This window comes from Gossypium hirsutum, chromosome D04, assembly GCF_007990345.1.
Source record: "Gossypium hirsutum isolate 1008001.06 chromosome D04, Gossypium_hirsutum_v2.1, whole genome shotgun sequence".
Classification (NCBI taxonomy): domain Eukaryota; kingdom Viridiplantae; phylum Streptophyta; class Magnoliopsida; order Malvales; family Malvaceae; genus Gossypium; species Gossypium hirsutum.
This window is the reverse complement of record NC_053440.1, coordinates 49,229,221-49,249,897: the sequence shown is the minus strand read 5'-3', so window position 1 is coordinate 49,249,897 and position 20,677 is coordinate 49,229,221. Positions and strand designations below refer to the sequence as shown.

Genomic DNA, 20,677 nt, shown 5'->3' with positions numbered 1-20,677 from the left:
ATGCCCAGCTAACCAGGCTTTATCAACTATAGTAAAAGGCAATGCTGTATACTAAGGCTAAAGAGGTAGAAGTTGCTTGGTAGGTAGAGAACCCAGAAGGACAAGATGCATCGTGCAGATAAAAGGCCAGAGAAATCTAGTGAATGATAGCAAAAGCATTAGATATCAGTAGCCACAGAGTAAGAAAAGGGAGTGGAATTCTCCTTACTCTTAAGTTCCACTCAATACCACTCGCACAGCTATCATGCATGCCATAATGAAGGGTTGGTAGAAAGACCCCGCCAATGAAAGGAGACAAGCCAAAGAAACTCAAGAAAACTTCGTGAATTCCATGACAACACAAGACATTCAAGAGAAGTGTATTAGCTTGAAGGATGCTATTAGGACGCTCATCAGAAGAGAAAAATACAGGAAAGCAACCTGTTGTCGGTGCTATCAATGTTATAATTGGTATTAATGATCACTTGCCACAAACTAAATCCATGAGAGAACTACTACTTAAGTGTCATGGCATCCGACCCTCACCCGTCCAAGTGCGCTAGACTCATGGACAATCAATTTTGACCAATGGCTAAATCGGTAGACGGAATTAATTTACTGAACTGGATAAAAAAACATTATGCTTTTGATAAAATTTCACAAGCTTAACCTATTGTCAGATTGGCAAAAACCTGCAAGAGGCTCAATAAACTATAATGTCACAAGCTTGCTTTTGATAAAATTTCACCTGCGTTGCAATGCCGTTACTTTACAATGAAAATGACTGGCATGGAAACAAATATTGCATTAGCTGGGAAGGAGTTCATCCCAATGGAAGCAACTCTCATTTAACCAACAAAAGCACTAATATTCATGAAACGGCCGAGTATTCGATAATTTAAAGCCTGGTGGTTAGTAGGAAACATCACCCAGAAAAAAAGATAAATTGCAAGAAGTAAATAGTTCTCAAAATTTTGGTCACAACTTCATAAATAAACAACTCCAGCTAATCTTTAGAAAAAACTACTGCAGCAATACATATCTGGATGTCTTATGCTAAAGTTTAGGCAGCATTTTGGGCAGCAAGCCTCTTCCTAGCTTCCTCAATGATGGATAACTTGATACCCTTACCCTTAGGAAGGGACACCCATGGCTTTGTTCCTTTTCCGATGGTGAAGACATTGCCGAGACGAGTTGCAAACTCATGCCCAGCAGCATCTTGAACATGGATTGTCTCAAAGCTGCCCTTATGCTTCTCCCTATTCTTAATTACTCCAACTCGCCCTCTGTTCCTCCCTCCAGTGACCATGACAACATTCCCAACATCAAACTTGATGAAATCAACAATTTTGTTGCTTTCAAGGTCTAGCTTGATGGTGTCATTAGCCTTGATCAAAGGATCAGGGTAACGGATAGTACGACCATCATATGTATTCAAGTATGGAATACCGTTCTGGCCAAACTGGACAGATCGAACCTTGCAGAGCTTGAACTGCAAAATACGAAAAGGCACATGGATAATATTGTAATAACTAAAAGAATGAAGAAAGTTGGAATACTCGAGTAGTATCATACAAATGTGATCAGAACAAGCAGATCAAACAAGTATAGATAGAGAATCCGAACCTTGGTTTCATCGCCAGTGATGGCATGGAGACGAAATCGCCCTTTGGTGTCGTAAAGTAGACGGAAGTCCTCATTTGTTTTAGGAATGGACACAACATCTGCCAGAAGGTAGTATAGCACAGTTAGACCATATTTGAAGAAAATAATTTAAGAAAGGCAGAGAGAAAACATTCAAATCCTAAAAAATGTAGCTCTTAAAAGAGTAGGCAGAAGGAAGGATTCTGAAGCCATGTGGAAAATAGAGTAACCATGCCAAATACAGTTCATTCAACTAACTAGTTTGTATGCTGCAAATAAAATAAATCAACTGACAAAATCAGCTGAGGAAGTGAAGAGATAGTACACGTACCCATGAAACCAGCTGGATAGGTCTTATCCGTCCTAACCTTCCCATCAACCATAACATGCCTCTGCATAAGAATAGCAATGACTTCTCTATAGGTGAGAGCATACTTCAATCGGTTTCGCAAAATAAGGATCAATGGCAAGCATTCCCTGGACTTGTGGGGACCAGACGATGGCTTGGGTGCCTGCAGATATGGAAACCGAAAACATCATCTAAAACGGTAAAGGTGATGGGTGCAAAAAAATGAAGAAAAATGAGAACTGAATCAATAAAGAAAAAAAAGTAAACTAGTATGGAAGTGAAGGGATCAAGATGATGACATACAAAAGCACCACCAAGCTTGTCAAGCATCCAATGCCTGGGGGCATTGAGCCTCTTCAAATGTTTCTTCAACCCTCTAGCCTGTAACACACCGCAAAGAACAACATATCGTAAATGAAACTGAAATGCATAAGGAATCAATTTGTCTACCCATTACAAATAACAGAACAATGAATGAAGAGCAGGTAAAGAATCTAAGGTTCCATTCAAGTCCCCCATTCCCAATCAATCAAAACAACATTTATACTAAATAGGCAAGGAATTAGATAGATCCCGGCTACAATGAAAAGTGTGAATCACAGAAAACCCAGATATAATAAATATTCAAAAATCAATTAAGTTTAGACCAATTCATTTGCTTAGAAAGCTAGCTGAAAACTTTGAATAACAGTGACTGAACAAACTAATATGGAATCGCCTAAGCAGCAAACCATGAAACTTACATAACTATCAAAGAATGAAATAGTTAAGAAAAGGTAAGAGGATCGAAGTTAGGAAAAGTAGAAGAAACTGACCATATTGGAGAAATGAAATGAGGCTGCTTTGCTCAAAGTCTGTGTCTTGCTAGGGTCTTCAAACAAGAAACCCTAATAGCTACATATATTAATAGATGAGGGCATTATCGAGATTTCGATCCAAATATGAATTTGGCGTCTGCCATGAACAAAACTATGTTTATGGGCCATTAGGCCACAAAAAAGATAAAATTTTGGGTTCATTATCCCCTCTTTTTTTTATTGAAGTTGCTCAAGTTCTTTTGGGAATATACAATGGTTAAAATATGCTATAGGTCCTGTACTTTTAACATTTAGAATTTAATCTCTCCACTTTTCAGATTTTAAAATTCGGGTCCAATTGTTAATATTGTTAAATTTGTTGCTGTGACATTTTGAAATAAAAAAAAATACTCACTTAGTAATAATGGAACTAAAATATGGGGTGCACTGAACCTGAATTTAATAAAATAATTTTAATTATGTTAATAGTTAGACTTGAATTCTGACATTTAAAAAGTAGAGGGGTTAAATTCCTAAAAATAAAATTACAAAGATTTAATTTCAAATTTATAAAGAGTATAAGGACTTTGACATATTTTAACCATATACAATATAGGTTTAACTTATGGTTTTTGTACTTGTATTTTCATCATTTGGTACTCAAGTTTGACATTTTTTTAATGTGGTACTTATGTTATTTTTGGCTAAATTTGGTACATGTATTTGATAAAAGTTATATATTTTGGTACGCTTACTTTTTTAGGGTTCAGTTTGGATTTTAGGGTTGATTTGATGAAAATTAATTTCTAATATAATTTGGTTTGAAATTTTCATAATTTTGTAAAACGAATAAATTTAGTGTTAATTGTTAACTTGTTTAAATTTACATTTAATTTGTCAAATACAATCCAATAGATGTGATATAATTTAGGTTTTATTGTTGATTTTATAAAAATTAATTGTTAATATTATTACCTAATTATGAATTTTCATCTAATCAACTTTAAAATCTGAATTAAACACTAAAAAATTAACTCTGTTATCTTTAAATACCAAAGTGTAGAATAAGAAATATTCTTCAATGAATATAAAATGGAATTGAATGGTTTCAAGTCATTACAAGAGAAAAATAAATAAATAAAATGTCAAAACTTGCATCTTAAGACACTCATTGATGTTTTATCGACATAAATATTTTTTTAAAATATTTTTTATTATTTATGATTACACTTCGTACTAGATAAATTATTTATTTTCTGAATAAATTATAGACTAATAATTGAAAGATCCATAATTTTATTTTTAAAAGTTTAGTCCTTTTTGCTTTTTAAATTTAAAAATTTAAGTTCATTTATTAAAATTGTTATAATTTTTTTGTCAAAATTTAAAATCCACATGACTCAATCAATCTCCAACACTTGTAATAAATTGTCTCAAAGGATTTTGACATTAAACAATAAACAAAATACTTAAATAAATATGTATTTTAACACAAGAAGACAACAACAGTTGTTTAATCTTGAACGATGTGAATCAGAATAGTAGCTTCATCACTGGTGGGCGCTGCATCAGCTGCTTATTCATAATTATAGACACTCACAATCAATATCCAAAAACTTGAAGCTAAAGCAACCCCCCAGAAATGAAAAAAGATTAAAGTGATTATGATGGTAAAAGAGTGTAACCTGGAAGAGATGTGGGCAATTGAGAGACAATGTTATCAATGATACCTCCTCCATCCTCTGTTTGCTCCTCTTTGTTCATAACCCCTCCTCCTCCTCCACCACCCTTTTCTGCCTCTGGTCTCAAACCAGATTCACCAAAAGCTTCAGCTTTTCCTTGAGCACTGATGCTTCCAGCTTTGGGACTTAAAGGACTGACCAAGTTTGAAATGATTTGATCAAAAAACCCACCTCCCTTCTCTTCATTTTTGGCCTCTGCACCTGCGCTCATGGTCTCTTTCTCAGCTTCTTTAGCTTGGCTCTCTTCATCAGCATCTGATCCTGCAGTAACAAAATTTGAGATGAGATGATTAATGAATCCACTACCATTAGCTCTTTCTTTCTCTTCCCCATGTTGTTTAGCTCCTGCTTCATCATCTCCCTTGGGATTAATGGGATGCAACAAGCTATCAGCTTCAGGCACAACATCATCCATCTTTTCTACGATTTTGATCAAGGGATTTGGTGGGAGAGATATAGGTGTTATTTATACTGAGAGGCGGTGAAGGGGGAAAAAAAGGAAAGGGCAGAATCGTCCTTGTCTGAAAATAATAAAATACTGATAGAGAGGGCAATATCTTGATGATTAATTGGGTAAATAGTCGAAAAGGCCCAACAATAGGTGGACATGTGTCAGCTTGCTGGAGCCCTTCTCAAAGCATTTTTATGATTTCCATACATACATGGTCGGTGGCATCGAATACCGCCTTTGTCAGAAATGCAAATACTCTTGAAAACGTTATCGTTTCCCTTAAACAATTACTTTTACTTTTCAAATATCAAAATTCCAATCCCATTATTAATATTGTTAAATTTATTAAAATATTATATAAAAGTAAAATAAAAATAAATATTAAACTTGAATTTAGAAATCTCAAAAGTAAAAGGACTAAATTTTTAAAAATAAAAATACAAGGATTAAATTCTAAATTTACAAAGAATACATGGACTAATTAATATTTTAACCAAACAAATATTATATAAAAGCAAGTGGGGAAATTTGCTTTCTTTTTATCAATTCCTACTCATTCTAACATTAATATTATTATTAATATTAAACAAGAAATAAAATAAATATTTTCCTTCGGTCTGAGACCCCAATGTCCGATAGTCAAACCCCAAAATGAAAGGGTAAAACAACTCAAATTCGAAATAATCCTCTAAACAATACATAGGCAGGCACTTCTATATTCCAAAAAGCCATTTACATGCTAAAACAGGATCTTCATTGATCAGCATTGCAATCAATACGTTGTCAAAAAAGCAAGTGTATCCCGTACAAGAGTTCAACATTGATCACCATATATCATTTAAAACGAAAACTATGCCTACGTTCTCAAAAGAATCAGAAACCATCTCCTTTCGGTGATTTATGAGATCAAATTCAATGGGGTTGATTGGTTATCAATATAGAACCTACAGGAAGTCAAGTCAGACCTTACCAATCAGAGTTAACTTCCTTATATGGTAGTTATGCTATGGATCATTCTCTCTTCGACCATATATAGCTTCCGCCTCAGCTTTCTTTTGTGCTTCCCTTTTCTCCTTCCGTCTAGCATCCCTCGCAGCAGAATCAGCCTGTACTTTCTCCATTATTGCATTGAAACCAGGAACTGTCCTGTCTAGTTTGTTAAAAACTTGGCTGCTAAGGTTGTAAAAGATTCGGAATATTCTCTGCAAGTATACAAAGAACAAAGGTTAAAACAGAAGAATAGATACTTTAACAATTACCATAACATGTTATTTTAACAAAAGCATCTTTAACAATTCCTAGGATGATCGTCCCAATAAAAAGAACTAGTATACATTGAAAGCAGGGTAGATACTTTAGTTATCAAACTTGCAACTTGACCAACACCGTACTCGGAAGAGATTACACCCTACCTTGACATCCTTATTCCAATGTCTAATGTACGGAGGACCAGTTGTGTAGGTACCAAGAGGTTCACGATACCACTCTCCACCATAGGTAATCTCATCCATTGCTTGCTCAACACTTAAAACTTCCCATGGCCTTAGCCCAGGGATAACTTTAGCCAACTTTTGCCTGCCTCACAGAAGCAACTAAATTATTAACATTTTTCTCGATATATAAGATGATAACCATAAAAAAAAATAAAAAATAAAAAACATGTAATTTCAGCAATATGATGTACAAATATCTTCAAAACCAGATAAGGTAGGCTAGAAAAAAGAGACGTAATACCGAAGATCTTTTGAGATGTATTTATTTGGCATATAATCAGCTTCCAAAAGAGTTGTCATTTCAGAGCCACCAGCCCAAAGAAATAGGGCATGGCTAGGTATTCTAACACCAGGCCATATGCCATCATTAGCTTTTAAAACAGCCAAATCACGTCTTTTGCTCTCTATAGCTTCGTGTTGAAGCTGCTTATAAGTTTTCTCCTCGTGTCCTTTAAGGGGAACCCAAGGAGGTATACCTTTCTGAAGTTTGTGAAGGAAAGCTGTTGCTGCTGCACCAAGCCTAACTGATGATCAACACAAAACAATAGTAAATCAACCAGATAACTGAATCAGACCATTCTGAGAATATTTTTGTGATGATGTACATAGGAAAATGGTCGTTGCCTGGACAATACTCATCTAATTATAGTGCATTTAACAGTATATTCAAGATGAAAGAAATCATGCCTAAACGGTATAAAGGAGGTTTGGCTCTCAATTCCAAATGATTGAAACAGATAACCTGGAAGTATTGAATCTTTTATTCAATAGATCACAATGTTTAAAAGGAGTTCATGGGAAAAAAAGCAGGAGAATAAAGGTATTGTATTATATACTAAAGGTAGGCCTTAACTACATAAACATCATAGCATCTTAAACGGATTTAATCTTGTTGAAATTGCATCCCATGCTCATTTGAATTCCTAGAAAAATCACTTAATCACGTGTGAAGACAATACACCTCGAATTTAGTTCATCAAATTTGTATTCAACATGGATAACTAATACCATTTGGTACTGCATTTTGCTATTACACTCAAAGAACGCTAACAAAATATTAACGAGGTGATACCTATCAGCCAATACTGAAACTATGAAAGAGGATTCCCAGTTTACCCTTGGGCACCTATTTCCAGATACAATAAACAAGATTTAAATGAAAATGAAAAGCATAAGGAAAAAAAGGAAAAAAAAAAAACAAACCTTCCCAAGTGGCTATTGCTGGTTCCAAGCCATAAACCATATGAATTGGTGCCCATTCATCCATGTCCTCTCCCCAAATAAAAGTGTGTTTATCAATAATCCCAGCACCCCAAGCTGTTTTGAGGGTTATTAACTCACAAGGACCTCGGGTGCGCCCCAGTCGATCTTTGTAGTACCACCCTCCACTTCTCATGATAACTGTATCCACAAAATAACTCAAAAAATTCTAAAGCAATTTGAAGCAGAGCCAGGCAAATCAACAATGTACATTTCCACATAGAAACTAAACCACGAAAAAACACTCTCGGAACTAATACATGAACCGAACTTACAGTCATAGTAACGCTTCTCGAGCCGCTTATACCCAATAGCTTGAGCAACATCAATGGGTTTACCAGGTGGATAAGGTCTCTGGCGGAACCCCCAAAGCCCAAAGAAGAACTGTTTCGTGAAATCCCAAAACTTATCATCGCTCTCTTCTCTGGTCTTGATAGCTTTTCTAGGCATAGGCCTCCCATCCAACCCAATCACATGTGGAAGCGCTTGCCACAGTTTCTTATCTTCTTTCCTGAACGGCTCTTCATTTTCTTTAAGCTCCATTCTATTGATCTCGTCAGCAATTTCCTCAGCTCTAGCCAAAAACTGAACCACGGGACTTGCCCTGAAATCACGCCACCATTTTTCATTCTCTTTAATTTCCTCTTCCGTCGGGTTCTCTTTCTTCTCGAAAACGGGGTCCTCATCCAAAATCTTTTCGACCTCCGGAGTGTGCCTGTAATCAGGGAGGTTCTCGCATTCCCAAAAGAACTGGTCCAGCATCTGCTTGTAGGGTCCGGGGGTGTCGGAATCTGAGTCGGGTTTCTTGGGTTTTTTGTTGAAGGGGCTGGAGAAGTTTATAGAAGCGAAATTGGGAGAGGGAGAGGATGTTTTGGGGCGGAATGAGTGGGCGAGTGAGAGAAGGTTGATGGGTTGGATTGGGTTTTGAGGTTTCCTGAACCAACTTTCGAAGGGATTGAAGTTGATTGAAGCCATGGGGGGAGGTTTGCTTCAAAGGATTTAGGGTTTTAGTGAAGTTAAGGGGAATGGAGTTTAGCTATTCGGCAATGGTGGAGAGCAGCTGCTAACTGGGAAGATTTGGGATAGTGTGTCCTTTCCGAATAACAAGAGTGAAGGCCGAAGAGGTTTTACAAAAAAGCTTAGGCCTATTTGTTTTGAGCTATTGGATTCGCATATGACCCAAAACATAATTGGTTTACATAAGCATTTTTGGGCTTTCCTTCCAATTATTTTAGGTTATTGGATTCCGCTCGTCCTTCAAACCAGCCCAGCTTGAGCTTAACTTGTTTAAAAATAATATATAATAATATATAACGTGTTAAATTTTTAAGACTGCTTGTAAATTAAAAAAATTATATTGTCAATATCCTAAATATTCACTCACTCTATATTAATATTAGTTATTTTATATTTTTTTAATAATAAAACAAATCACTTAGACAAATTTCGGAATTTTAAAAAAAAACTAAATCTAAACCCTACCAAACCCATAAATACCTACTCTCTCATGTATATTTTTAATAAGGAATGCTAATAGAACTAGTGATGGCATTAGCATTTAATTTGTTATAAAATTATGGCTTTATTTACAATTTAATAGTTCAATTATATCCAATTTTTTTACTTTGGTATTTAAGTTTTTATTGTTCTATTTTGATACTTTACAATAACGACATTTTAAAAAAAAATTGATCAATCAAAATGTGCCACATCATTGATGACATGGCAAGTTGACAAGTGACATGGTGTATTGACCGATGACATGACAAGGTGACTAGTGACATGGTATATTAATTGCGCTTTGACTTGCGTTGACCAATCGTTGATCAGTCAAAAAATTATTTTTTTAAAAAAACTGCAAAAATTATAAATAAATTATAAAAATTAGTAAAAAAATTTAAAATTTTGTTTTGAATATATAAAAAAATATAAAAAAACTATTTAAAAATATTAAAAAGTTCTAAAGTGTAAAAAAAAAACAAAACTGTTAAACTTAGTAAAAAAAATTACAATTTATATAATTTTTTATAAGTTCTTAATATGTTTAACCATTATAAAAATCATAAATTTTTTAAATGAAAAAAATGTGAAAATGATTAAAAAATAATTAAAGATTGCAAAGATTATTTAAAAATGGTGAAAGTCATAAGAAATTTAAAAATTACAATAATTTTTACAATTCTTCTTAAAACAATATTCTAATATTTGATTTTTAATTCAAAGTTTAGGTCATTTACCAAAACTTCACAAGCATTTTATTGAAAAAATTTCCACTACAAAGTGAGGTGGAGGCCTAATTAACAGTATGATGCATGAAATCTATCATTGCCATAGGGATCAATCATTCATCTCTTTATTTCAATAATATTGTACTCTCTATTTTAATAATTAATTTTACAGTTTTTTTAAAGAAATTAATAATTCTTAATAATTTTTAACAATTTTTAAAGAATTTTTCCAGTAAAATTTACAACTTTTTTAATAGTTTTAAATAATTTTTACATGTTTTCATATATTATTAAATAAAATTTAAAATTTTCTCAATATTTTTTACTAAGTTCTACATTTTTTTGTAATTTTTACAAGGTTTTCATTTTTAAATAAAATTTTAAAAAATTAATGATTTTTTTATCGGTCTACATGCCACATCATCATCGATCAACACGCCGCATCACCAATCAACTTGCCATGATATCGATGATGTGACATGTTCTGATTGGCTGACTTTTTTTTTAACACCGTTAGTTGTGAGGTACCAAAACGAGTAACGACGCAAAGTTCAAGTACCAAAATAAAATAAAAAAGGGTATAATTTAGAGGCTAAATCATGAATAATGCCTAAAATTTTTGAGTAAACAAATTATTTACACACTTTAAATTTTATTTATTTGAACCTCATCGTTGGGTCCATTGATCAAGAGTATTCACTCATTATCAAGAGATGAGATCAATCCGCAAGTTTAACTTGTATAAAAATATTTATGCCTTGATGTATGAATTATATTTAAATTTTTATATTTTATAACCAAAATTTCATAGCTCCGCTCCCAGTTATCGGATTGATTTGCATTCCAAATTTTGTTCTTTTGAGGCAATGCCTAGAATTGTCTATAGCCCCTTCCCAACCCATAAATAGAATGTGCACTCGAACCCACGTCCTTTTACATTGACAACAATGCTTATACCAATCGAACTAAGACACAATCGGCATGGTAAACTTGAGTTGCCATATAGCAATGCTCACCTCATACTATTATACTCCATGGCTGGTGGTATTTACTTTGTTTGGGAAATTACACAAATAGTGCTAACATCACATGTGAAGACCACCTTCAATCTTTCTCTCCACCAATAATTGCATCATTTAGGTTAATATTTGCTTTGATCACCTACAGATTGTAGGCTCAAGACTACTACATATGTATAGTGACCGAGAAGGCAAGTAGCATCATCCAATTCAGGAGTTACAAAAAGGAGTTTCAACAATTTAAACTTACTCAGAAAAAATGAAAGAATCTTATTATTCAAGGGAATTTGCCGATAGAATCACAATTTAACAAATATGGATTTGCTTTTCATGCTTGAAAACTGCACTTAACCAATTCCACCTTACAATTTTGAGACTCGAAGCATTTTTTTGAGTAAAGATAGCAGCATTGAGGTCATCGTAGGTAGGTTCAAATAGCCTATCTGAATAATACCTTTTTGAGTTGTGCTTAGTGATGTGATATTCGGATTTAGGTGTTGGTGTGAACATGGATATGTATCCGAAATTGGTATGATTAGATTTTTTTTTTTAATTTCTATATATTTGAAGAAACTTTGGAGCTCATATCCTCGTATCCATTTGCTAGGCCCGAGATTTTTAAAAAGAATAATGGAATTTATAAAAACAAATCAATTCATTTTCTCCTCTAAGCATAACGTAAAAGAAATATATATAAATTGGTTAAGGCATGATGTCAATTTTAACTTTTAATGTTTACGTCTTTTGTTCCTTGTTCTTTTTTTTTAGTTAAATTTTGCTCTCAACATTTTAAAAAGAGTCAATTTGGTTTTTTTTAAACGAAAATACCAACCAAAATATTAAATTTTCAATGTGGTAATCCATGTGTACTTCATGCTTTTTTTTTTTGAATTTTTATGAAATTTTTATAATTTTATTTGAGTTTTGAATTTTTTTAATATCTTTTCATTATTTTTAAATTATTTATTGACATGACATATAAGATATATGTTATTGAAAATTAATACTTTAGTCAGCATTTATGTTAAAGAAGAACAATTTGACTTATTTTTTAAAAGTTAACGGCTAAATTTAACTTAAAAAATAATTGATAAATTGACAAAAATAATTGCTTTTTAATCATACTTGTCATCAACACGCAACCTACTGCATGTGATTCGAACTTGTATTAGATACATAAACGATGTTGATTGTCTCTATCAACTAGCTATAAACGGGATCCACTTGTTACATGGTTTATTGAAAGTGAAAGAAGCATTATAGTTAGTCATATCATCCCCAATTCTCAACTATAAAAGCCCTTTCATAATGGAGGTTCAGCATTGTACAAAAGCTTTTTAAAAAATGGGTTATCTTCAACAATTTATCTTCTTTATTCTGGTTGCTCAGCCATTCATGTTTATTTCTCTAACTCATTCCTCTTTAGCTAATGGTAAGGTTAATATATTGCCTCCTACCAATACAAGTGATAAGGTCACTTTGGCCCTGTACTATGAAACTTTATGCCCATATTGTGCCGACTTTATCACAAATGACCTTGTAAAGGTATTCCTCAGCGATCTGTTTACCATTGTCAATCTAAAGTTAGTCCCTTGGGGCAATGCTGACATTCTTGGCGATGAACCCCATTGCCAGGTTCGAATTCCATTCTTCATTTGAATGTATATTTTCTTGATTAATGTATATTTTTCATGTTTATGCCTCGCAACAATGTGCAGCATGGAGAAGATGAATGCTACTTAAATACCATACATAGCTGTGTCATCTACCACTGGCCTGATGTGGTAAACCATATTAGCCTATTTGGATTTGGATTCAGATTCCGATTCATCTTTGTGTTCAATTAGTGTATTGTGTTGCAGAAAAAGCACTTTGATTTCATTCGCTGCACAGAGCAACAAAGCTCAAAGAAACCGCTGGTCAAGAACAGAGCAGCAATGTGGAAACAATGCAGTGAAAAGCTGGGAATGAGTGCTCACAGAATCAACAAATGCTATACTTCTGGATATGGACTTAAGCTTCTGCTACAATATGCTAATGAGACTGCAAAGCTAAAGCCACCTCATGAGTATGTGCCATGGGTGGTGGTGGATAATCAGCCACTCAAAGATGTGAGTTTCTGTCTCTTTGTGTGATTGTGAAGTAACATATTTGTGGACAAGTAACTTCAATAATTTTATATCATGGTGCAGGACTTTGAAAATTTTGTGAAATATGTCTGTGAAGCTTATAAAGGTGACAATAAACCAGAAGCATGCAAAACACAAGTAGCCAATGTCAGCTCAACCCATGATAAGATGGCAAACAGAATACATCCAGGATGCTATGCTAGTGAAATTGCAAACTTGGGATAGAACCTTGAAAGGGGCCAGAACTTGTGCTTTGTCCATTACAGCTGCTTCACAATTCACCAACTGCATGTAATAAAACCAGCTTCTAGTTATCATTATTGTTGATATCTTTTACATATATGACATGTTACATGTGATATGTTTACAGTGTCTTCTATTCTATGAATGAAAGATCAACATCCTTTTGTTTGTTTTGTTTGAATAAGTTTTACTTGAAAATATGGCTGCTTCCAGGCAAAGCCTGTGCAAATTGTCACAACAGAAACCTTGGTTTATGGCTGTATGAAGATAGATACTAAAGATTATGTAGGGCCCAAATTTTTCCCGGAGCCCAAAGTAAACAAAAAATCCATAGTCCATTACAAATAAAATAACCCCCAAACCCAATTAACCTAGCCCAGACACTAACCCAAAACCAAATCGGCCCAAATGGCCCAACACCAGAAAACCCAAATCAGAAACAGAAAACTTCTAGGGTTTCCAGAAGATCTAGGCGCCGCAGGCTCTGCCCTCGCACGAACCGCGCCTTCGAGCCGCTCCCCTCACGTGCGCCTCTCTCCCCACATGTACTGTGCCACGGGAGCCTCCGTACCCGTACCTGCAAAGGACAAGCAAACGAACGCAAAAGCAGAGAGAGCAAGGAAAAAGCAGAAATACCAGAAAAGAAAATAGCAGTAAAAATAGGGGATTTTTTTCATTTTTTTTATTTCTTCTGGCTATAAAAAAGACCCACGCATATTGTAAAAAAAAAAACACTCTCAGATACAGAGAATACACAGATTGTAAAAAATATATATCAATACAACAAAGGTTTTCTTTTTTTCTCTCTTTGCGATTCTGTTTTTTTTTCGATCGTTCTTCTTTCTTTTGTTCTTTGTTTTGTTATTAATACATATATAAGCACATATATATATATAAAATAAATGAGATCGGGGAGGGGGAGTTACCTTGAGGCCGATCCTGGCTCTCTCCGTCGGCATCGGAGTAGGGGCTGAGATCGGAGACGTTCGGACGCTTCCAGAACGCAGAACGGCGCTGAGAGAGTTTTTTCTCTCTTTTCTTTAATTTTTCTTTTAGGTTAGGAAAATGTTTAATAACTTAGGGTTTTATTTTTTTAAACCACGAAGGAAACGGCGTCGTTTGAAGGCTGATCCGCACGGTGACCCGACCCGAGGGAAGGATCCGCGCGCTTTCGTTCTTCGGTTTATTTTCGCGACGAGTCCCTCTGGTTTTGTGGAATTTCGATTGGATTTTCTTCAATTATTTTTAATTTGTACCATATATTTGCTTTTGTTTTCACTTGGATCCAGATTTAAACGGTGCCGTTCTCTGTGTTTGTTTTTGATTATTATTTTTTATTTATTTTTAATATTAGATTTTAAATATGTTTAATCCTATTTTGACATATATATCAAAATTTAGTATTCTTTTAACATTTAGCTTTCGATAGTTTTAAATTTTACTATTATTATTGTTTAAAATAACAAGTTATTATTTTATATTATTGGTTATACTATTTTAATTCATCATGCAATAGTATTTTTTTATTTTATTATACGTTTTTAGGAAAATGTTAATATATTATTATTCAATTTATTATTCATTAATACACATATATGCGTATAAAATGCATCATAACTTGTAATTTGTGCAAATTTTATTTTTGTGTTTCAAAATTTTATTCACTCCAATTATTTTAGGCGATTTACTTGTGATTAATTTATTTTTATATTAATTACTCTCGTTTTGTTATTTGTAAGATTGATTATTAGTTTATTTGATTATTTAATGTTGATGTATTATATGTTTGGGTTGCTATTTATCTTTTATATTATATTGTTATTCAATCCTATCTCGTTTAAAAAAAATTGTATTTTATTAAAGCGCTACAATCATTAAATTTTCAAAATACTCGGTATCCAAAATTCTCGAGTCGATTGTGCCCTAACTTACTGGGCTTCAATTCTCCTTGTTGAATTTAAATAACCGAGTACCCCTTTTTTAAATTGAATATAGAAATTTCAAAATAAAAAGCTCATTCTCAAGAATTCAATACGTGGTGTCCTAACGCATTGGATATAACGTATTGTTTTCTCAAGACAAGGATTTTTCTAACAAACAAAAATAAAGACAATATTCGATATTCGGGAATTTGGTGAAATCGAACCCTAACTTATTGGGTCTTGATCTTCTCATTTGACCTAAAGAATCGAATATCCTTCTCAAAATGTACAGATTCTAAAAGTCAAACTTAATTTTGAGGATTTGAAACGTTGCACTCAAACTTACTAAATGTGACAATTTATTTCCTTAAATAAGTGAGCCTTATTATCTAATTCATTTTTATTCAAGATAAAAGGAACATATTTCAAAATCTTTTCAAAGTTTCGACACTAAGACATTAAACAGTCGATTCGGTACCAATTTTGGGCGTTACGAGGGTGCTAACCCTTCCTCATGCGTAATTGACTCCCGAACCTACTTTCTCAAAATTCGTAGACCAAAACCGTTTTTAAGGTGAGCCGATCACACCTTAATAAAAGATCGGTGGTGACTCCCCAATTTTCATGTTCAAAGTCGATCATCATTTTTCAAAATTTAAAAAAATGATTTCGACAGATTAAATAGGGGGACCATAGCCATTGCTATTAATACAAAATAAAGCAATTGTGGGGCATAGATATATCATTCATAAGCAACTATATATGTAAATGTTTGAGAGCTTATTATGACCCTAGAAAATGTCTTTTTCTAAGTTACTCTCCCTTCTTCTCCTTGTAAACTTCATTTTTATCTATCAATCTCATTCTTCTCCAGATAACAATGTCACCAAAGCTCAATCTCATATCAAACCAAAGAAGGTTCATTTGTCTCTGTATTATGAGTCTCTATGTCCATATTGCCGGAGTTTCATTGTAAGTCAACTTGTGAAGGTCTTCAACACTGATCTTCTCAATATTATCAATCTCAGGCTAGTTCCATGGGGCAATGCTCAATATGTAAAACCTAAGAAGACCATCATTTGCCAGGTTGAGATCTATTACTTCCATAACATCTAATCAGAAGTTTCATTGCTTTGTAATTTTAACACCTTTTACTTTTTTTTATTTTTCTTTTTTGTAAATCAAGCACGGTGAAGATGAATGTTACCTCAACACTATACATGCCTGCGCCATCAGCATCTGGCCTGATCCGGTAAGTCACTGTTCTCGTCCCTGAAAACCCTTCCTTTTAGCACAAGGAAGCAAGTAGATTCCTTAAAATGATCAGAAATTAGAGCAATATTTGCTTAAGTTTTAAAAATAAATGAACTTGGTTACCACAGAGAAGTAGGTGGATCCTTTACTCCTCATTTAACTCTGTATTTAATACCACAGAGAAAGCATTTCAACTTTATCTACTGTATTGAAAATCAAGGCCTTCCCATCAAGGATAATCAGCACTCTGACGGTATGGAAGCAGTGTGGAAAGCCTGCTCTGCCAGATCCGGTATGGATCAGAAACTCATCAAGGACTGCTATGACAGTGGATATGGAAGAAAGGCAAGCTTCTTCAACATGAAACTTGATGTTCATAATCAATTAGATCTAAATTCATCAATTACACAACAGTTTTCTGTAGTTTTACATTTAATAGCACCTTACATTTTTCTAGCAAAATGCATATGCAGGTAGTTGAGTTTAATTTAATGTGATGGGGTAGGTTTTTTTTCAAACATACATCAGTAACAAGAAATGCAAATTGAATGTAAATGCAGCTTTTACTGCAGTATGCTACTGAAACTGATCATCTCTATCCAAAACATTTATATGTCCCCTGGGTGACAGTGAACAATCAACCTCTCTATGATGTTAGTCCCTCTTCTCTCTGTATTCCTCATCACCTGCACCTTTGTTTCTTTCTCTAACTCTCTAAAAACTTTGGGGGTGCAGAAGTATGAAGATTTTATAACCTATGTCTGCAATGCTTACAAAGACAAAGATTTGGTAAGGGCCTGCCTGTCCAATTCTCTAAAAGTTACTGAAGAGAAATTTTCAAGGTCTCCAGTCTGCTATGTAGAAATAAGATCCCAAATTCAGCAGAGACTTCATTGTTGCAGTGGAGGAACATAGAAGCAACAACATGAGTTTATACTGTACTATGATGGACCACTTTTTACATCATTTTATGTAAGAATGAAGTTGGATCATTATAATTGGCAAACCATCCTGTTATTATGATTTACTTGTGATGCAATTTCCATTCTGCACTTGGAACAAAGAGTAAGTAATTGGGGTCCTCTTAATTGATAATCTTACCAAGCTTGCAAAGGAGATTTTATAAATGAATCTCATATGCAGGTTCCAGGTTAGCCAACAAATTTAGGCATTTTAACAAAAAGAAATTTGATTCACTATCAACAACAAAAAAGCAACACAACCATCAAATCATGTATCACTCATAATGCTTGATGGAAGCATTAGAAACACATAATATTACATAAATTTTGGTTAGATATCTCAACTGAGAGGAAGCATGTGTCATGACTATTGGGAATTATTACTATCACAAGCATCAAAAGAAGTCAGCTTTGGTGGGTCAAATTCAAACTTGTCTACCACCTTTATATTTCAAGACTCTATCCACTATATGTAATCACAAACTTGAATCAAGGAGAATCCTTATAAATAATGCTATGATCTTAACTACCCATTTTCGGATGTTAAAAATTGAACCGTTTCATTCATTGGGCATGAACTCAGGGAAAACATAACTTTGGAAAGGATAGCTTCATAATTCATAGCCATCACCACTCATTTTTTAGAATTAAAAAAGCAAAAAGATACATAGTTCCACAAAAAATACAGTTGACTGGCAACTCCCAGGATGCTACAGATGCCACTGTTGCGTATACTTATCAGCTACTCTATGTCTGTCGTCTTCGAGAATCCCCCCATTCTCTAGGTTTTTGGTACTCCTTTATTCAAATTTGAGCCAAGAGTGAAAAAGATTATTCTTAAAATATATTCGTGAAAGATCAAAAGTGTCGATATGTCCGAGTGGTTAAGGAGACAGACTCGAAATCTGTTGGGCATTGCCTGCGCAGGTTCGAATCCTGCTGTCGACGAAATATTTTTATTATTAATCCACTTTTGGTATAATGATAAATTTAATCCTTTAACGTTTGATCTTTTGTTAATTTGACCATTATTCTTCTTTTTTAGTTATATTTGGCTCTCAACCTTTTAAAAGTAGTCAAATACTAAGATATTAAATTTTAAACATGATAGCTTGTATGGAAATTCATGTATACTTTATGCTTTTTTTTTTTGAATCGTTATGAACAATTTTATATTTTTTTCAATTTTAAAATTTTTGAATTTTTAAAGTTTAAATTATTATTAGCGTGACATATGAAATAGATGTAGAGTTTCATGCAAGCTACCACTCCAACATCATTAAAATATTAATGATTTAGTCAACATTTTCATTAAAAAATATTTGATTCGTTTTAAAAGATTAGTGACCAAATTTAATTAAAAATAGGGATTAAATTGACAAAAATAAATAAATATGGAGAGCTAAATGGGGTTTGTAAATTTCACTAAAACAAATCAAGCAACAAAATATGGAAATGAAATTTGTTCTATTGTTTTCGCTAATTATACTATTTTTACATAAACAATCCTTCTAGTCTTCGTAATTTACATCTAAGTACTAAAAAGAAGAATTAGCTTTAATTTCTCCAGGAGGAAACTTTGACCAGTGTAATTCCTCTCCAGTCCAAGGTTAACTCATTTCCAGAATCCCCTCCAATGCTCACCTCATAAGAATTTCCCCTTTCTTTCACCATTTCTTTAGCTTCCATTACCCTACCTCTGCTCACCTTTAATCCTTCCAATGTCGTCCCTGCCTGGAAGTAGCATGTTTCATTCATCTCCTTCCATTTTTGGAACCAAGCTTGTGCACAGATATTTGGCCCTACAAACAAACACTCCATTGCCAGTCTTGCTTGGACCAGGTGCTTTGCCATGTTGGATTCCATTGATTCCATAATAGCTTGGTAGTGCATCAATTGCGCATTAAAATATGCCCCAAAACTTGAGCCTGTACCATCTTTAAGGTTCTCACAAGCATCTCCTTCACCAAGCGTTATAATTCCCCTTTTTGTTGTTCTTGCATTGTCACCACAACTTGTCAATAATTGTTTAGCTATGCCTAGGAACTCATTTACAAGCTTCCTGCTCTTGTTTTTGCCTATGTGTGGGAGTCCCACCATGCAATTGAATGCCAACCATTCTTTAGTACCACCACCTTGTTTCTTCATTGCCATGAACTCATTCACCAAATCATGGATTCCCATTTCTTCAACTTTAAATTTTAGGCCAAAGGACCTAGCATGGTCACAAAGTAGCATTCTTGTGTGTTGAAACCTCCTGGAGAGTGATCATCTCCCCATTTTATTGAAGTCAGTCTCAATGTCTTATGTTGCCAATGTCCTGCTATGGCCTCAATCAATGAAGGCCATTGGATCCCGACTCCAAGGTCAAAATCAATGATGTGTAGCTGTTCTGCATCGTTGGGTATGGCTTCGAGGATTGCCGAGTTAGCAGCAAAATGAGCAAACCTTCCATATGGGAATATCTGGTAGAAAGTCCTGAAGGCAACCTCAAAGTTCTTGCTAGACTCTTGCATTAGATAATAATTGTTTTGGTTTTGAATATCTTGTGATAAATTGAATGCAATCCGTTCCAAAGTTTCACCAACTGGATTACCTTTCTCACTCACACACCTTAAGATTACCTCTGCAAGGTCTGTCTGGTTCTTCTCCGTAGCGTCTCCATGAGCCTTGAGCAGATGAAATAAGGGCAACTGATTATCAATTTCCATGGCATATTCTCCTAGGATTGGCATAGTAAGTGGCGATAGCATCGTATCGGTCGAGGCCTCGCTGGATCTTATAGATGGACAAGGACTCCATATATCTTGCCTTTGAGAGGACAAAGGAAAACTTTCTTCAACCCCATCAGTCAACATAGAATCAAGCCCTGCCAAGGGGGCTGAAATATCCTCCCATGGTACTGTGACCCGAAGCAGATCATCATCAAAATCATAGGGTGAAAATGGGAAATTTTCATTGGAGAAGAAGGAATCCACACTGGTATGGAATGAAGAAGAAGCATCAAAATGGACACCCATATTAAAACCGTAGGGTTCTAATTGATCTATAGTTGAATTCACCAATGGCCATGAAGGGGTAAAGTCTTGTGATTGCATCATCTTTGTGATGTTAAGAGCAAAATTTGTTTTGCTTTGAATTTTGTCATATGTATATATAAAGTAGTAGATAAACATGTAGGAACAATTTGGCATATGAATAAAAT

At 34.2% G+C, this 20,677-nt stretch overlaps 6 protein-coding genes, 1 long non-coding RNA gene and 1 other non-coding gene across 11 annotated transcripts; 3 read left to right on the top strand and 5 right to left on the bottom strand.

The window, feature by feature from the left end:
- Positions 1–893: 893 nt before the first annotated feature.
- On the bottom strand, positions 894–4,470 carry LOC107899589 (40S ribosomal protein S4-like). Its single transcript, XM_016825345.2, has 6 exons — positions 4,455–4,470; positions 2,788–2,866; positions 2,276–2,353; positions 1,955–2,135; positions 1,606–1,703; positions 894–1,471 (listed from the first exon to the last, which is right to left on the bottom strand). The coding sequence occupies exons 2-6, from the start codon at positions 2,788–2,790 to the stop codon at positions 1,043–1,045; spliced, it is 789 nt and encodes a 262-aa protein (XP_016680834.1). The 5' UTR covers positions 2,791–2,866; positions 4,455–4,470; the 3' UTR covers positions 894–1,042.
- LOC107899590 (uncharacterized) lies at positions 4,170–5,646 on the bottom strand. Its single transcript, XM_041090767.1, has one exon. It carries the CDS (start codon positions 4,924–4,926, stop codon positions 4,432–4,434), a length of 495 nt encoding a protein of 164 aa, XP_040946701.1. The 5' UTR covers positions 4,927–5,646; the 3' UTR covers positions 4,170–4,431.
- LOC107899588 (protein TIC 56, chloroplastic) lies at positions 4,170–8,889 on the bottom strand. 2 transcript variants are annotated; one of them, XM_041090766.1, is made up of 6 exons: positions 7,991–8,832; positions 7,659–7,856; positions 6,697–6,979; positions 6,375–6,537; positions 5,933–6,164; positions 4,170–4,772 (listed from the first exon to the last, which is right to left on the bottom strand). In XM_041090766.1, the coding sequence occupies exons 1-5, from the start codon at positions 8,688–8,690 to the stop codon at positions 5,967–5,969; spliced, it is 1,542 nt and encodes a 513-aa protein (XP_040946700.1). In that variant the 5' UTR covers positions 8,691–8,832; the 3' UTR covers positions 4,170–4,772; positions 5,933–5,966. The 2 variants fall into 2 exon arrangements, with proteins under 2 accessions (XP_040946700.1, XP_016680832.1); XM_016825343.2 differs by lacking the exon at positions 4,170–4,772 and having other exon boundaries at positions 5,700–6,164; positions 7,991–8,889.
- Positions 8,890–12,274: 3,385 nt separating this feature from the next.
- Positions 12,275–13,502, top strand: LOC107899584 (gamma-interferon-responsive lysosomal thiol protein). The gene is made up of 4 exons (XM_016825342.2): positions 12,275–12,597; positions 12,681–12,746; positions 12,825–13,073; positions 13,155–13,502. The coding sequence occupies exons 1-4, from the start codon at positions 12,307–12,309 to the stop codon at positions 13,314–13,316; spliced, it is 768 nt and encodes a 255-aa protein (XP_016680831.1). The 5' UTR covers positions 12,275–12,306; the 3' UTR covers positions 13,317–13,502.
- An 82-nt stretch (positions 13,503–13,584) lies between these two features.
- On the bottom strand, positions 13,585–14,396 carry LOC107899586 (uncharacterized). The gene is made up of 2 exons (XR_001684735.2): positions 14,261–14,396; positions 13,585–13,911 (listed from the first exon to the last, which is right to left on the bottom strand). It is a non-coding gene; the product is annotated as an uncharacterized lncRNA (long non-coding RNA).
- On the top strand, positions 14,395–17,537 carry LOC121215906 (gamma-interferon-responsive lysosomal thiol protein). Of its 3 annotated transcripts, XM_041090764.1 has the most exons (6): positions 14,395–16,174; positions 16,285–16,342; positions 16,443–16,508; positions 16,691–16,855; positions 17,071–17,163; positions 17,246–17,537. In XM_041090764.1, exons 1-6 carry the CDS (start codon positions 16,137–16,139, stop codon positions 17,423–17,425), a joined length of 600 nt encoding a protein of 199 aa, XP_040946698.1. In that variant the 5' UTR covers positions 14,395–16,136; the 3' UTR covers positions 17,426–17,537. The 3 variants fall into 3 exon arrangements, with proteins under 3 accessions (XP_040946698.1, XP_040946699.1, XP_040946697.1); XM_041090765.1 differs by having other exon boundaries at positions 15,858–16,342; positions 16,731–16,855; XM_041090763.1 differs by having other exon boundaries at positions 15,922–16,342.
- Positions 17,538–18,338: 801 nt separating this feature from the next.
- TRNAS-CGA (transfer RNA serine (anticodon CGA)) lies at positions 18,339–18,420 on the top strand. The gene has a single exon. It is a non-coding gene; the product is annotated as a tRNA-Ser (tRNA).
- A 1,253-nt stretch (positions 18,421–19,673) lies between these two features.
- On the bottom strand, positions 19,674–20,492 carry LOC107898264 (protein NODULATION SIGNALING PATHWAY 2). The gene has a single exon (XM_016823789.1). It carries the CDS (start codon positions 20,490–20,492, stop codon positions 19,674–19,676), a length of 819 nt encoding a protein of 272 aa, XP_016679278.1.
- Positions 20,493–20,677: the final 185 nt, after the last annotated feature.